This window comes from Melozone crissalis, unplaced genomic scaffold, assembly GCF_028551555.1.
Source record: "Melozone crissalis strain CALT ecotype California unplaced genomic scaffold, PUWL_Pcris_2 ptg000068l_1, whole genome shotgun sequence".
Taxonomy (NCBI): Eukaryota; Metazoa; Chordata; class Aves; order Passeriformes; family Passerellidae; genus Melozone; species Melozone crissalis.
This window is the reverse complement of record NW_026535846.1, coordinates 14546116-14564385: the sequence shown is the minus strand read 5'-3', so window position 1 is coordinate 14564385 and position 18270 is coordinate 14546116. Positions and strand designations below refer to the sequence as shown.

Genomic DNA, 18270 nt, shown 5'->3' with positions numbered 1-18270 from the left:
ATTCTACCACGCACCGCTTTGAGTAGGGCCCTGTTTTAATCAGTATGTGGGGAAGATACCTAACCATTTGTTTATATGGTTTTGTGTGAAAGGCTGAAGAAAACCTCAACTGTTTTCAGGTACTTGCAAAGTTCCACAGACACAGAAGGCAAAGTAATAATTATAGATGTCATACTGTACAATGAGATGAAAAGGGAACAAGAATATATCAGTAGACAATACTTATTTTAGCTGTTCGTTTTTGATACCTGGCAAAAATAGACAGAAAAATACTGTTGTCTGGTAAATACTCCATGGAGTCAGAACCATAGAGTGAATGACCTCCTGACAAGCAGGTTACTTTGTTTTGACAGCCCAATATTGCCAACTTCCTTCTTGGAATAGGTTGTGCCATCCTCTTCACTAAAGACAATCCTTAGACTAGAAGAGTTGATCATCATAAATTAAAGAAAAACTTAAAAATATGGAGCATTTCCAGGTTTTGTACAAAGCAAAAGGTAAAAGTACTCTCCTGTGGAATTTTAGAAGATCTTGATATAAACTTCCCTGAGTCTGAACTGCTCAGCTACTGGGATTTGCTTTGGACTTATTTCTGTCAAACAGATTCACTGACAGACTTCACTAACATGTGAGTACCATTTTTTCTTATTATTTCAAAGCTTTAATTTTTTTCCTATTGGCATAGAAAAAAGATTCTTACCAGTAACCTTCAATTCAACCGTCCTTCGTATAAGCTTGCCTTCAAACTTTAGTTCACAGGTATAATTTCCTCCATCTTCTTCCTGGACCTCTTGAATTAAGAGAGTATTTCCCTTCTGAATTACAACACTTCTCCACATTTTTGGCTCACATTCCTGCAAAAGAAAATCCAGTGACAAAATTACCTGGCTTGCACAACATAAGACAGTGTTGTGTGATCCTATTTTCAGTATTATATGTAAGGAAACAACCACCTAGATATATTTTGCAATTAAAATTCAAATATAATTTCAGAAAGCAGAGAGATCTGAAACTGGAATTAATTTGAAGACTGAAATTAAACAGAAATGTTTTTAAGGTTCAGTTATTCCTACTGTATCACATGGGCTGTGTTTAATACATGGCGCCCTCAAGCAATGGTTAAGTATCTTCTTTTTCTTCATAACAACTGCCAAGACCTCTCCTTTAGGATGGACCATTAAAATATATCTCTATTTGAAGGGAGTAAGGGCAACATCTGTTAAGAGTTAGCTGGAAGGCAAATTTTATACATAGTCCCAGGCCAGAACCATTTACCAATAGAAGAAAACAGGAAGAACAGCAGTTTTTTGAGAGAATTCAGAAGCCTGGTTTCCTTACAGCCTTATTTCTCATCACCAGCTTCTCCAGCACCTGAAGAGCTTTGATTCAGTATTTTCTCATCACCAGGCACTTTGTAACATCACCCCCCGTGCACCCTGTGATGCGGGACATGGCACTGATAGCCTGCAGCTCTCACAGACTTCACCCACACAGTCCTTAGCTGTTGTTTGGCAGATTTAGGTTCATTGCTGCAAACTGTGGTCCTGCTGGAAGCATGTTTGAGTCCTTCTGGACATGGTGTGATACAGTGCAAGAAGAGACTCTCTCTTTCCCAACATACTGGATCCTTGCAGGCAGATCAGTCACTTTCCATGTGAACAGCACTCATGATTGAATCATTCTTGGAATGCTCTGAACTAAAAGCACAGTTCAAATCTAACCGTTGTCTCTTGAAAATGGCACCTTAAGATAATGTATTTATTGCCTCTAAACACCTTTAACATCAAGCCTGTTCTCCCTGCAACAAAATCACACTTTTTGAGTTCTCTAAAGCACTCAGTAGTCCCAGCAGCTCCAGAGGCTCTGGCTAATCCTGTACCCAGGAAACACAAAGCAACATAGGGCCTGAGTACCTTCAATGCCTCTCTACTCCCTCTCTCAAGGTGGCAGCTTGGAATAAGCTCTCAGACTGCTGCAGTCTCACATCAGCTACATCAGGCTCAGCAACTTCAGAGACTGGTGACATGCCCACACCTATGCCCCATTTTCTGCTCGTCTGCAACAGCAGTGTCAGAAACACAGAAAACAAAATAGAACAAAGCTTTCTCTTAAGAAAACAACCAAACAAGAAAATACGTCAACATGCAAATATATTGTACCACAGTAAGAGATCAGCATGACACAAACATAAATTTTTCATGGACTCCATACACATTCCAAATCCATGTCAGATTCTAAATTCAAGGAGCATGACAGAGAAATAAAAAGACAGGACTGAGAGTTTCTGGCCTTGCATTTGAAAAGGGAGCACTAAAGAGTTCTCCCTGTCCCTAGGAGGCCAAATTCAGTCACAATATAATCAGATTTCAAATCCAGAAGCTGTGTAACACTTTGGCAGGTACCAGAGTGATCAGCACATCTCTCTGTTTCAAAAGAACAGCTGTAAGGGAAGCATCATCTTGTCTTGCAAGTGAACTTCAGTTAACACTGATGATAGAGAAGGACCAGAATCCAGATCTCATCTACTGTGCTGAGACTCACTCAGGACACAGATCTGAGCCAGGAAATGCCATTAAATCATTTCTGATTTGACCTTGAAATTTTGGATCTATTGAAAGGTACATCAACCACCTACTCAGTGTAGCTAAATTGGAACACTGGGCAAAGAATACGATCCAGTCCTATTTAACCCTAATTTAGAAGGAATACAATTCCCAGAACACACAAAGTAAGCATATTTCAGATATGCACCCTTTAGTACAGCATTGAAATAACCTGTGCTACCAGTTTTATATTCGCTACTTTATTTTCAAAAGCATAGGAACAAAGAGATGGAAGATACATTTTTATATGCTTTATATTTTTATATAAAGCACATAAAATTTGCAATAAGAAGGATGACATTACAGGAGTGGAGGAAGGATTTACTACTACAAAGAGTAATAATTTAGTAAAAACAATGTTTGTGCTATTGTGGTTTTACATAGAAGAGTTGTCTTAGTGGAATTGTACCACTAATTTCCTTATTATTTCTTTTTGTATGTTCTTGAAGTGCTTCCTATTAATGATTATTTATAAGCCTTTCTTTCCCATATTTTAGCTAATTATTTTTTATTCTGCTGACTATGCCAGCTCTACAAAATTATTTTGAAAATGCTTGTTTATATATTTAATACACAAAACTAAAAGCAAAAAGGGGGAGAAGCTGGAAAATGGCTGAGAAACAAAATTCTTATGAGTTTTTATATTCTGAAAACAATCTAGATTTTACTGTTGGAGGTCTGCTAATTTCCCTAAAAGAGTAAGTGCTCAACTGTATGACTCATTGCATGGAATCACAGAATAGTTTGGGTTGGAAGGGACCTTACAGATCATCTCTTTCCAACTCCCCTGCATGAGCAGGGATAGCTTCCAGTAAACCTGGTTGCTACAAGCCCCATCCAACTGGTTTTGAAATCTTCCAGGGATGGGGAGTCCACAGTTTCTCTGGGCAGCCTGTGCCAGTGCCTCACCACTCCCACAGGAAAAAAAATTAACATCTAATCTAAATCTACCCTCCTTCAGTCCAAAGCCATTCCCTCCTGTCCTGTTTCTACATGCCCTTGTGGAAAGTCCCTCTTTAATCATCTTCTAAGCCCCATCCAGGTCCTGGAAGGTGCTCTAAATTCCCCCCAAAGGCTTTAACCAATTAATTGCTCCTTTCTGCTTTTGCAATATGTTTACCTGCTAGAAGAATCTGCAAGTTTCTTTATCTAGACTATTTACTTAGACATCTGAAATGTTTGGGTTTTTTCCCCCCAGTAATTAAGGTGTGCACTATTATGCATCTTTTTCTCTTCCTTGAAATCTAAGTGGCAGTACCTGAAAAGTCTATTTTTCTGGTAGTTAACAGCTACCTGTCCTTCACCTGACATTTTGATTGTTCTCTTAGCCCTCCTTTCAACCTAGTAGTAGAAAAGACATGATGGAAATGAATTAAGACTGCACACTCAGGATGTAATATACCTTTTCCCTCTGCCAGCTGATTTTTCATGAAACTGCTCTTACTCTTAAATCCTATTCATTCAATCATGCCTTGACACACATATTTACTTTGAAAAAAATCCCACACATCTTGTCAAAACAGTTCTAATAAGCATAACTGAGCTGAGCACATATCAATGGCATTAATTGGGGAAATCTTTAAAAGTAAATATTTAATGCAGTGTAATTCTAGCCAGAAGTGAAGCTCATACTACTGTTAAAACAAATCCTCACAGCAAATGCTATATTATGTACACGTGGAATTCTATTCAGGCATAATTAAGAGCATGTTTAAATTACAGTTAACTCCCAGTAAATTGATGCAATTACTAGCTCAGATTCATTAATCCCTCAACACAGAGAAGCCTTTTGGAAGGCAGAGCAGGTTCTGCACACGATGAGAAGGCATCATCACTGTCTTGTCTGATGGTATTTCATAGGTCAAGTCCAAATTCCATGACTACCAGTGAATTGGCAGGTTCTCACAAACACAAGGATTTCTCTTTTCAGCAGAAGAAATAATGAAGGAAATCTCAAAGACTTCCTCATATTTATTTATCTATCTAGTGTTCTGTTTCAAACAATTTATGCTCCCTGCCTGGGTGAAAATCTCTAAATATTCCAGCATAATGGAAAAGAATATCCCCTCCCATTGGCTTCCACCAGTGCCTCTGGAGTAGATTTACTCAAAAAGTAAATCTGTACACAGATTTTATGTACAGTGAAAGTTTTGAAGAGTTTCAGCCCAACAGCAATAAGACAGCAATAGTTACCTTGTACCACACCACATCTGGCTCTTGATTGGCTGTTTTGTAATCCTCAATATCAGGACAGGAGATTGTCTTTCTTTTAGTGACTTCTGATTTTTCCAGGTATCTGATCTTGCTGTTGTAGCAAAGCCCAGATTCATTCTCAGCTACCGTCAAGGACATGGAGACCTTCATGCAATACGTTGAGTTTCTGCAGGGACAGAAAGATGGTTTTGTTTATCTTGCCTTCTTTTCACCATGTCTGTTTTGGCACAGAAAGTTTCTTTGTCAAGCCCTCATTTTCACAAACACTTGAGTGACACATTCAAATAGTGACAGCCATGCTGTGCATTTCCAGCCCCGAAGAATTACTAGGAAACATAAAGGCTCAGTTCTGACTGTGAAGACTATGAAGAACCTTGAAGAAGTATTGTTGACAAGTGATCCAACCCAGCACAGCAGGTCTTTCAAGCTTGCAAGTCTATGAACACAAGAACCTGTTGGCACCTCAAATGTTGGTCAGGAGACACAGTCCCATTTCCTCTGTATCCCCCCACACTTATCCTCACCCTTGCTCTCTCCCACCTTCAGGAGATTTCACTCCAGTGTGCAGTGCTATACATTTGAGAAGAAGGGTCATGTGCTAGATGTTAGATCACATCACACAGGAAGGATTTCTCCCTGAGAAAGAACCCCTGTACAAAATTCTACAGCACATGATACTGTAGTGGGTTGACCTGAACCAGCTGCCAGCCTCCCAGCAGCTGCACCCTTCACTCCCCTCAACAGGATGGGGAGGAGAAAATAAAATGGAAAAGCTAATGCATCAAGAAGAAGACAGGGAGACCACTCACCCATTACTGCCATAGACAAAACAGATTTCACTTGGAAAATAAATGTTTTGATATATTTTGAAATATTCTTCTGACACTAAAGATGCTGACGTCTCACTCCCACCAACTAAACCCAGGACAGTGGTTTTTATTTTAAAAAAAGCCAAAAATGCTCAATAACAAATCTTTTACATTTCCTTCTGTCAAGGGAGCCTGTAGATGGGAAGAAAATAAAAAGGTCTACAGGGACACTTCACCAGAGCTCAAAGCTTCATGCTAAACAAGTGCTGGCAAAACACTACAAATGGGTTCTTGTCAAAGGTGTGGCATATACAGGCATTGGCAGACAGAACCATTTGCAAGGCAAATTTGGAGGCAATCTTCAGAAACATCCCATTTTCAGCATCATTAGTGTTATGCGTTCAGCAAAACCACAGACTTTATCCTTCCTTCTCACTTCCCCTCAAAATGCCACCTGTACATCTGTGTAATAAAATTGGTGGATATTTTGTCCATTCCCTCGCCTCTGAGTGAAAAGGTTCGCTTTGCACACTGATGTGATGTGTTTTAGTTGAGAGTCTATAATAAAGTTCTCATTCTCACAAACTGCACAAAACATATTATTTTACCTGAAAGAAAATTTCTCTGGACTGAAAACAATCCATCATTTGGGGTGGGCTTATATAATTTAGGGAAAATAAGTCAACTTTCTCCTAAATTACCTTTTGAAAAGGGTTGCCCTTCTTGTAGGAAGAAAACAAAACATATTTGAGATTTTTTACTGCACTGAAAATCCAAAAAATATGGATATAACCACTCAGTGTAATCATTACGATTAATGATTATTTAGCTTTCCTGAATGACTATAAGTATTACGGAGCGCAAGTAAGGTCACATGTGCTCAGTAATAATGATCCAGGCTAATAAAAAATAATGCCTTTGAAAAGTTGTCCATTACTTGGTGTTATTTAATAGTGCTGTATTTTCTCCTAACAATCTTGCATTATTTAGATTGCATTTTGAACAGCGCTGGAGGCTACTTCTATTTAAAATGCTTCCTGGAACCACAACCTAAAAATGCAGTATGCTTTTCATTAGTTACAATTAGAATTGAGTAGAATTGAGGAAACTAAGTGCCTGGGGAGTACTATCACTTTTGTTCACACTCCATGACCAAGACAATAAATCTATTCAGGCTCATGATGAAGAAAGCCCTCACTAAGCCAAAAGCAATAGACTTGAAAGCTTCATAGATGGTTCTTCACCAGCCACTCACATTACTGCTGCTGCTGGTAATCCAGAAAAGGGCAATTTCTGCAGGAATGTCAGTGACTGAAGCAGGAGTCTTCCTTTAATCTAGTCAGCTCTGGAAAACAGTGATATTTCAAGGCATGTGCAAAAGGAATCAGTAGTTTGATCAGCCTTGCTGTTTTTCTCAGTTTTGAGCAGAAGTCTGGAGCTGAAGTCTGCTAAGTTGTGAGCCATTCCTTGCTGTGCTGGGCAAGCTGTTCCCCAAGGCTGGGCCATTAGATTTCATTTCTCAGTTCTCTGAGCAGCTGATGCATCTGTGCTGATTTTTTCTTGGTGTCTTCCCTGCCTTATGAGCTCTGGAGGCGTAAAGGGGCTCTCTAAAATTGACAGCTTGAGGGAGAACTCAGGAGGGGGATCACAAAGAGGTACAACTTTGTTTTTACCACTTGGCAAGCTGACAGAAAGAGGGTGGGCCTGGCCACACAGGGCACTGATGGGAGCCCACCTAAAGAGCTCTCTCAGGAAGGCCATAGAGCTGCTGTGTTGGGAAGGCATCCAGTTCTTTCTTTCCAATTGTTTTCAGGACCACTGTGTCCACAAGTGCTCTCCTTCATGACCTGCATTTAAATTTTTTAAGGTAAGAGTCTTTTTCCCTTTTTTGTTGGTAGAGGTATGTAGATAAACTAGCACAAACCCCATATTTTTGATTTTCTTCTTTCAGAAGCTAAACAGATGGCCTATGAATTATTAAAGGGAGGATCCACTTTTGTTTTCAGTACATGGTCATGGAGCTTGGTGGGGGAGGTCAGTGCTCCCAGCAGTCCATGGCTGGCAGGAAAGGTTATATGGCCATTTTTAATGAGGGAAGGCAGATACAAGAAGAACAAAACATAACAACAGCAGAGCTACAGGTAACCTGGGCTTTGCTGTCAGAAACAGTAGCCAAGAGGAATGAAAAGCAAGCAGCTTCAAGGTGGGTGAGGAAGATGCTGGAGGGCTTCCAGTGGTGATCTTGGTATTGTGAGGCCAGGTAAGAAGAGTTGTATTTAAGTAGCAAATGTTGGAATCCACAAGAAAATGTCAGAATGTACATTTTCCATATACATGTAAAGGAAATACAAACCCATGGGTCTGGAAGTGGGTCTTTCAACAATTTGTCTTTTCTGAAACATTTCCAAACCATTCATTTTCCATAGGAGTTGATTTCTAGTGGGTTCTAATTCTACAAGAAGTAGTAGTGGTCATGTGGGGAACAGGAAGAGGGAAGAAAAGAAAGAACCACTCCACAGTGCAAAGAAGAAAAGCTGTCTTGGATTTTCACACTCAAACGAAGACCTGTAATTCTCTATTCCAAGGGAATAGTTACACACTGGGCCCATTCTCTCGACTGGAAATAGGAAGAGCTTAGCTTTGCCAGAGTTCACAAAGCAGTTTCCTTTGTTCTGGTGGCAAGGCATCTGTAATCCCCAGGCCACCTGGAGCTGGCTCTGAATCACAAACTGAAGCCAGCTCTGAACCAAATAGAAAAGCAGAGGGAGAACCAAGGGAGTTGAACAGGTCTAAAAACAAAAGCAAGACTGTGTTTGGCTTGATTTCGAAGCAAGGACAAAAGGGAAAAAGGGAGGATATAAAGAAATTGATAAGGATATTCGAAATTGGAGTTTCAGCCTCTAAATTATTTTTCATCTAGTTTTGGATCCAAGACAATTAATCAGCCCCAAGGCTGAATTCAAATTAAAGTAAATATTCACAACTTTTGAAAATAAAACCTTTTCATTTGTGTTTCTGCTAGGTGAGAGTCATTTGTTAAAAGAGTAAAGTAGAAAATTTTTTTCTCTAATATGCTCAGAATCATGCCCAGCCACCCCTATTTATTTTCTTATAGAGAGGAAAGACGGCAGAAATGTGGTTGAATATTTTATACCTACTAGATTTAGAAACCCCACCTAATTTTGAATTGCATATTTATACAAGAGGATTCACACTAGGTTTTTTCCCCTTACAGATTCATTTTTCATTGTACTGGCTTTTTTATTACATTCTAAGACTTCAGTGATAGATCCAAAAGCTGGGAAGTGTATTTATCAAAGCAGTGCTCAGGGAACAGCACACCTCAGGCTTAGATCTCTCACCATGTCCCTGAACACTGGCTGTTTTAATGACATTTTTATTGGCTCACTGACTTGCGGACTGAATAGATCAACCTCTACATTAATCTTAGCTCATTTTGAGTTAGAGCAACAACAGCAATGTCTTGGTTCGAAGGACAGATGTCTGCCAAAGAAGGCAAGAACCTCCCCTGGAATAGAAAATGCGACCTACTTCCCTCCAAATTACTATAACTTTGAAATTACGGGGTTTTCAGGCGAAGATACAGGGTAACGTAAATTTAAAACACCGCAAACAGCAGAGCACAAACCCAGCCCAGCCTCCCTTGGCGCAGCTCCGGGCATGGCCAGCAGGGGCGCTGCTGGCTCCCGGCCGGGCAAGGGGCGCTGGTTCCCCCAAGCCTGCAGGGGGCGCTGTGGCCGAGCTTGGCCGCGTCTCCCTCACGCGCTAATGGCGGGCGGGCTGGATGGTGACATTGGTGCAGCCCGAACCTTGGAGTGGAGCTGGGGCAGCAGAGATGGGCACAACTCAGGGTGTCAAAAAAACTGTAGCAGAAACTCCTCAGCTGCAGCCACGGGGTGTCCTGCTGGGCAAGGGATGCTGAGTTTAAAGTGTAAAAAAAAAAAAAAAAGCCCAAGGAGGCAGTGTAGAAAACACCGGGGCTGGGCAGCTGCAGCTGGGTTTCTGTGAGCAGGTGCCGCACACAGCTGGGAGACGCAGCCTTCGGGAAGGAGGAGGTTGGGGTTCCAGGATTTTCCCCTGAAGCACCTGAGTGGATGGTGAGAGTCCTTTCCAGTGCGATCAGGTTTTAATAAGGTCCCAGTTCAGTGGCTCCTCTTAGGAGCAAAGGCTCACCTGAAGCAGCAGCACAGGGCTGGATTCCACACAGCAGAGAATTCTCCCCACAGTGGCAGTAACCTGACCATTCCCCTCTGATCTGAGAGTGAGATCGGGCAAAGGCCAGCCACTCACCCCCAGCCAAAATCTCATGGCATGTCTGCCCTTCCAAGGAGAAAACTCCTCAGGTAAGAGAATAACCAGCAGAACCCTTTCCCCCACCTTGACCACTTCTTTTGTCTCTTAAGTACCATTTGTTATCGTCTCTTAGGTAACAAATGGGAAAAAATTCCCATTTTTTTCATTCCCAAATGAAAGAAGGAGAAAAAAAGAAAAAGCCTAACCTCCAACAAGCAGTAACTACACCACCAACCATCTTTATGCATCTGAAGCATTAATGCACAACCAGATTGGCTGCTCTATAAATCTGCTGGTTTATCAGCTCTAAGACTTAATTGAGCATTTGACTGTTTTCCTCTCACTTCATAGGAGTTTAATAAATTTATTCCTGTCTAAATTTTACAGTTCACACAATGGTTACCAAGGTCATGGTTTGATGATCTGTTTAAAGAAAAATAAGTTGTTCATCATCATTGTTCTTTTTCAGATCGCACAAATGCATCATCTCAAAAAACAACCTATTCTTCCAAGGTTTCACTCGAGTGTTAACTTATTTCTCAGTGAGTCCCACTCACTCCTACATATTTGGGGTCATTGTCTGGAAAAGATCAATTTCCTGCACATGTTGTAAGTGACAGCCAGAGGTTACAAATCACAGACCCCTGAATTTTTTTTTATTTTTAATTCTTATTAATTTGTCAAGTGAGAGGGCAACAGGCTGACAATGCTGTAGTTGCTCCCTGAACCAAAGGCCAAGAGGTGCAGTGATTCTGTGGCTTGTGTGTGGTACCTAGCCTTGGTACTGCTCCAAACACTCCGGTCCTGTTTTTGCTTTCTCGTTGCTGTTATCTAATACCAACTCCTATGCCTGAAAGGGAGAAATTCTAATTCCATGTTACCATTCCTTTAGCATCTGACGTTTTCAAGATACCCCAGTAAAAGAAAATGACACCATAGAAAGCATGAGCTCAGAAATTAAGTGCTAAACCAGCACAATGTTACAAATCCAGTGCTCTTATCTCTTCTTCCTCCAACAGAGGAAGAGATGGTGAATCCAGACAGAGGTACCATTCAAGGCCCCATTCCCTTCAAGCAGAAAAAGTATCTCTGTGGAACTAACCCACCACTCACCAAGAATTTTTATTCTTTATGCACTTCTTTTCTCCTAAGATCCAATCTCTAGAAACAAGACAATTTGACCTTGACTAAAACATACAGCATGTCCCAGAGGGTCATGTTTTACAGTGAAGAAAGGCTGTACCCTCTCTATTCAAAAGAAAAGGACTTCTGAGCAAAGTCACTGAAAGGTAATTTTAAAAGGCTTACATTAACAACAGCTTGAAAAATAGATATGCAGGAATGTCTCCTTAAGTCACCTGTCAACAACCCAGTTCTCAACAGAGGCACTTAAAAGCAAGACCTGTACTTATCACTATGAGTTTAGCCATGTTTAGAGAACTTTTGTACTTCTAGATCCTGGGACAAAAAATGAAAGATGTTTGGATATGGCAGTTGGGTAGAGCCTATCACAGTTGGGTCTCTCTCACCAAAGCTTAGTTCCAAGTTTAAATTTAATTTGGATATCATCTTAAGAGGGAAATGTGACATAAAAATGTCAGGATGTGCCTACTACAGTCAGCAATACAGCCAGTAACAGTAAGGCCATGATTTGAAAATTTGTGGCTATAATTTGAAAACTCATGGGTAATCTCTAAGTATTGTGTTTCTTAAGTGTGTCTTAAGAAAGAAGAAGAATAAATGACAACTATCTGATTCATATATGGTGAGGGTCAGGAGGAGCTATTTCTTTTCTGGGTCCCAATGACCTCTGCATTGTGACAGATGCAAATGAAAAGCAAATCACCAGTCAGTCATTCCAACAGGGACTACCCAGACACAAAGAGAAAATCTCCCAACATTGAAGCTGGATCACATAGGCCAAAAGTGTTCCTTGGGTTTGAGGTTTTTTCATTGATTGTAGTCATTAAATGTCAGAATTGAATATATGAAAATACAATGCAGAACACAGAAGAAATGCAGAAGCCAAAAGAACACCAAGTTATTGCAGCATATCACACCTCAGTTCATGAACTAGGTGGTCTCTGTCAGCTTTAGACATTGTTCCAGCAAAAGAAATCCTGTAATTGGCTGGGTTTGCTCTAGGGGAAGATTCCTTCTTTGTCCTTAAGAATTACAAGGCAGCAAATTGCTTTAAAGTTTGGTACTACAAATGACTAAGCCCTTTTCATTTATTTCCTAATACTTTTCTATTAGAACTTGGATATTAATGTTAAATCACATTGTCTTACTGAAAAGCCCCATTACAAACGACATAAATCTGAGGCACAGGAACAACTGCTCCCAGGACAGTATTAAGAAATTCCCTTCCAACAGTTTTGCAATTGCCATACCCTGTTTCTGAGATGACTGAACGCTTTCTCCTTTATTTCTTCCAAAACACAAACTATGTGGATTAGCATATCTACTCCTCTATGCTTTTTTTTATTTAATTAGGCACCTAGCACACAAAACAAAAGCTGCATTCAAGACACCCATCAGACTTGTCTGCATTGCTAAACCTCAACGATTTTATTGCCTGGAGGAATAAAACCTGTGCAGCACAGCCTTCGTTCTGCACATAAGTCCTATTTTGCAGATGCAATGTTGAAAGGCAGGTCCTACTCTGTTTGTACACGGGCAATTGAGCAGGAAAACCAGTGGATCAGTTATTGCCTCACAGGGTATACAAGGAATGAAAGAATCATGAAATGAATGTCCTTACAATGTGAACTGTTTGAGTCCTACAGCTGAGTCCTCCTGGCTGTGCCTTCCCTTAAAGTGGTGGCCAGAAAATAAGAAATTTTTCTCCAGTATCACTTACCAAATATCAGTTTAACTCCCTGTGGTTCTGTCATCTTGTACTTTGGGCATGATGGATTTCCCCAGGAAACCTTCCATTTGTCTGTCCACTCACAGGACACAGACAACATTTCCTACTTATGTGCTGTAGTTACAGCTGGCTTCATGGGGATTCCAACAGGAATGATACCTGAGTGAGCACATTGTCACTGTTATTTGGAGAACAGAAAGGAAATAAAACCTCCCTGACATGTTGGAGAAGAGATGGCTGGGGAGGGCTGAAACATCTCAGCAGCAGCTCTCCTGCAGGCAAAGTCTGACTGCATGAGGAACCAGTCTTCCACTCTGCATCCCTTCTCTGCTCTAGGCAAGGTTTGAACCCCACCAGGGAAGGCACTTCAGGAGCAACCAGTGAGCTGAAACATTACTGAGGCATTGCAGCACAGGGAGCTTTGTGATGACAACCTGTAGAGGCTACAAAGTCAGGTCAGTCATTTTAAAAGAATCTAAACCTGGGACTTCACTATTAGGAAAACTGAAGGATTCACAATGTTCTCATTCTTGTCCATGCCACTGCAACAGGGAAGCCACTGGATGCCCTCCAACCACAAAGCAACATGGATATTTCTGCTTGAAGCCCTGACTGTTCTTGCAGCTTCTCATTGACAGTAAACATTGTTTTTCAGAGCAACAGAGGATGAATAATTTCTCTTTTAAAGCTTTAGAGGAGGAGGGTGAGGGAGCAGAAATACACATATCACCAGGGAAGAGAAACAAATCTTTGTTTTTCTGCAAAGAATAGATAGAACGGATTTCTCTCAATAAAGACAATGTCATCAAAATGATTTGTAGGAGCACCATCACTTTTTACACAATTTTGGAAACAAATGTAGAGGCATTCTGATTCCACTTTCCCCTGCATTTTGATAATGCCAAAACATTATATCCCAGTGATAGAACCTCAAAAAAAATTTATTTTATCATGAATCATACTGACTTTATAATGTATCTGCTGTAGCACTGAATTCAAGTATTGAATACTATATCTCGCAGGGATTTTGTTTATACAGAATCAGTCAATTTTATTGTGGGAAATGTCACCCACTTTTAATGTGTGACATTTAATGTTAGTGCCATAGGCTGGAAAGCCTGTGCCATGCTGAATCCACTTGCTCCAAATGTGAGATGTTGCTGCTTCTACAGACACACCTGGGACTGTACAGGAAAGCTGATCATATACCCACATGCAAAGCTGAGAGGTAACTATGAGATATATAATCCATCAGCTACTTAGATGTGCTCCTCTTGGATATCCAATAATTAAAGACACTAGCCCACAAGAAAGTATCATCTTTAAATCTTTCCAGAGTAAATCTATGAGGGAAAAAAGCACTTGCCAGTAACAGCTATGGAAGACAATATTCTATAGCTAAATTGGAATTACAACAATGCATCCAACAGGGTTTGAGATACAAAATCACCTTTTTCACGAGCAGTTGAATGCTGAGCAAAGCCAAACGTTCTGTATTGCCAACAACAAAATGAGGAACTCCATTAAAACACATATTGTAAGAATGACAAGAGATGGCTGCAGAGAAAGCAACCTTACACATGTTCACCTTATGACTTTGTTCAACATTTCTGTTTGGATCCAAAACCACACTTTTTTCATACTGCTCAGAAGCTAGACTTTCAGCACTAAGAGAAGGTGTGCAGCTTTTCCTGGGCTGATGGGTGCATTCTGCACTCCAGACAGGCACTTACAACAAGCCCCTAAGCCCTGCCTAACATCCTCTGAAGTGAGAGCACACAGGCTGAGCTGCAGATTTTACTGCCAGCTCCTCCAGGCTGTCTAAATCTGATTTTGATTTGCTGGTCATGCGCTCCACAGATATTCAGAAGCCAGAAGGCTTAAAACCTACTATTGCTCTATTTTATTACTGCTCAGAAAGTGGTATCTCAATAGCTCACCAATGGCTCAGCAAAGGCTCAATTCCTCTGTGCATGTCCACAGCAATGCTTCTCTCCATTAAGAACTGTGTATGCAGGGATACAGCAAGGGAAAAAGGACACACAGATTTTCTAACTTGATTTGTCAGCAGTTCTCTGGCATCAAATGCTGGTATTAAAGATCTGCAAGCTTATTCCCCATAGGCATTCAAGACCCTCACTCCCTCATTATTGTGCATCCAATACAAAAATCAAGGCTTAGCTTCATTAGTCAGTTTGATGACCACAAATTTTCACCTCCTGCTCCCCTGCACCCTCTTGAGGCTCCAATTTTCTACCCTTCTTATTCTCATCATGGAAATCAAGATTATTTCACCAAAAGTTAATTAACAGCAAATATGTACTTATGTTTTTTACCCTTACTGGTTTTATTCTTTAAATCCTGACTACAGTTTGGTTTGGAGTTGAGCCTAGTTAGAAGAAGGTTTCCATGAGCAGTCCCTGGACGAGGGCAAATTTAGGCTAAATTTTGCTGAGGTTTCCTCCTCAGCTCATCTTCTTTTCTTTCACCAGGTGAAGATGATCTAAGTTGGCCTAGTTCTTGTTCTGTCTTTAAAAACAAGGCTTTTTACCCAGAAAAACAGATGTATTTGTTCAGAGAGCAAAAGCAGACCATGATCTGGCAAAAGACTGTCCTACATATTCAGAACTTTAGGGCCACCCTATGCATTTAGGTTGAGTGTAATTTCCATGCTCTGAGTTGATGCTCCATGATTTTGAAGCTCATCTCTGAATTCTTCAGTGAAGAATCTGCAATCCAGAATGCTGATGTGAGAATCCCAGAACATCAAACCTCCATAATAGAAATGCCAACAGCTTTATCTGAAAGTAGCATTGGGGGGTGCTGGAAGATGAATGGCATATCCAGGATATGTACTGGAAGGAGACCTCCAGAACACAGCATTTCCACACTGGCCTGTAAAGTCATGATACAAACATCACAGCATTTACTTGGGAACTGCAATGAAATACACAGCTATCTATTTCTTAGGATGCTTTTTGGATGCAGCAGCAATATCCCTGATTTGACACAGAAAAGGCATCCAAGAACAAAGAAGACCCTTGGAATTCACATAGCTTAACTAACACACCTGGAACTTTGCACTCTTAAAAGTCCTTGCAGAATCTGGACCTTTTCATATGCTTAACACTGGAGAAAAATATAGCACTTCAGTTTGCCTCTGAGTATGAGCTCAATGCCAAAATGCATTGTGAGAAGGGAGAAGTAGGTTTTAATGCACCAATAAGTTCCTCCTATTATACACACACCCCCATACCTGTCTATGGAATAATGTTTAATTGGTTAATAAAGGAGAGGCAACATTTAAATTATGATATCAAATCCCTTCAATCCAGAGAAGCAACCTCATTTATAAAGGCTGATCTAATACTCCTTAATTTTATGCAGTATTACAGGTTTTTTACAAAACAGTCATTATGATTATTGAAATGACAGTTCTGTATAAGAATGAATTCACTGACACATTTAATTTTTACCTATCTTCAAATCCCTGTCACAGCAGCCTATCCTTCACCTTCTCATACCTGCCCTTTTCAAGCAGGTTCTGAAAAATTCCTTCACACTGCTTCACTGATAGTCATCCTTGATCCTATGAGCACATGTGAGAAACCAGAAAATGCAGCTTCCTGAAAAAGAGTTTTGCCTTTGTTTTTTTTAAGAATCAAGAAGAAACATTTCAATGAATAAGAAATTCAGTGAAAAGTTCCGTTGACATTTTTTCCATACAGTTTTCTTATCTGTCATATTGTGTTGACTGGGAAAAAAGTAACAATTTGGGAGAGTGTAAATTAAAACTCTCACTATTGCCTTCCCAGATCAAGACTGAGTCCATCATTTCAGCCCAGGAACTTCTGGGACCAGGACCCCTCATCCCACTTGGCCCTAGCACCAAATCTAAGTATCTCACTCCCTTGCACCCTTCTGCAAAGACAAGCACAAATAACAGAACACTTCCAAGGTTGGAAGTGGTGACTTGAAGTGGTGGAAATGGCCACTGGGACATGAAAATGTGGAATTTCATGCTTTGGACAGCACAGGGAGATGTACCAGAGCTTCACACGTCCGTGGTGAGTGGCTAGAAAGACATCAATTTAAAATTCAATTGCTTCTGATTTTCTCTTTAAGAACCTGAATGAAAAATTCTCTGTTGAGAAAAAGTTTTAAATTTATCTTGAATCAAGAGCATTTTCCTCCTCAGTTTTTTTCCTTTCAGCTACCAAACCAAAAAGCTCAGCTATGCATGTAACCCTAAAGCCAGTGTTGCACACTGATGGAGACAGTCACCTCTTCATTTCCACTGCATCAAGTTCTATCTACCAGTCTCTGCTAATTTAGTCTACAAAAGATGGCCTTTGTAACAGAGACTTTTAATCCTTCTAGAAAATAAAATCATATTCTAAAATTACTGCTCTCATTTGTGACCTCTTAACTCTCATAAAGCAGGTGAATCTGGTTAATGACTAAAACACAAACATCTGCTTATCCCCCTCAAAAAAAATGGATTAATAAAGCTGAAATTACACAGTTAATGGTGTGGATAGTCTCCCACAGAAATGTGATCACATTTCAGAACATTACATCTAGCTCAATTTTAATGAAATTAAAATCAATTACTATTGCTACATCCTCTGCTATTTTAAGCCTCCTATGGTTTCATAAACAATAACAGCAAGGATACAGTGCCGCGCTTTTGGAAGAAAAAAATAATTCAGTAAAGGAAGAAATTGAGTCTTTTATCTGTAACCACTACACATATTATTCTGCACTCTGACATAAATCTGAAAAAGGCAAAAATATCTGTAATTATGTAAAAAAGTTCTAGTCAAAGCAAGGAAACTGCATAACTGACAAGGAAGATCTTGTTGCTGTGTAATGCCTTCCAATAAGCATGTCATATAGTTTTTAGCTAAAAATTAGAAGAAGCCATGAATTATTCAAGAACTTGCCCATTTGTTACCAAAATTACTTTGTCATGTAAATGAGCAGAGTTTTGAAATTTCCCAGTAAAAAAGTATGCCCCAGAATTTGATCCAAGATCAATTCTTTATTTTTCACAAAGGATTTGCATGAGAATGTTTCAGAGTATTAAACTAGTAACTTGATTATCACAACAATGACTTCTTATGAAAAAAGCACAGCTCCCTTAAAACATACAAATCACCATCTTCCCATAACATTTCGAAACCAGGGCCTTCACATCACACCCCACCTCTGACAGAGGAGCTGATAAAACTCCAGCTCCAAAGGCTGCAACTCAATCCAACTGCTGCATTAGGTGGATACATCCAATATTTAAACTGGACATTGGTGCCCAGTACAACCACCACAATCCAGGGCACAGTCTTTGATTTAAGCAGCATTCCTCAGGATCACAATGGTCTGAGGCAGATGAGGCAGCAAGACTCAGCAGAGATGGACAGAGAGTAAATTCTGGGTTCTGAACAGTGCTGTTATTTGC

General features: G+C 40.2%; 1 protein-coding gene across 4 annotated transcripts in view; it reads right to left on the bottom strand.

Moving 5' to 3' along the window:
• The window catches only part of IL1RAPL2 (interleukin 1 receptor accessory protein like 2), a 333232-nt gene that overhangs the window by 143301 nt on the left and 171661 nt on the right, over positions 1–18270 (bottom strand). For all 4 annotated transcript variants that reach the window (XM_054289711.1, XM_054289712.1, XM_054289714.1 and 1 more), the window contains 2 exons: positions 4797–4983; positions 701–854 (listed from right to left, as the gene is read on the bottom strand). In XM_054289711.1, coding sequence (XP_054145686.1) covers positions 701–854; positions 4797–4983 — 341 coding nt within the window. The remainder of the gene's footprint in view (positions 1–700; positions 855–4796; positions 4984–18270) is intronic.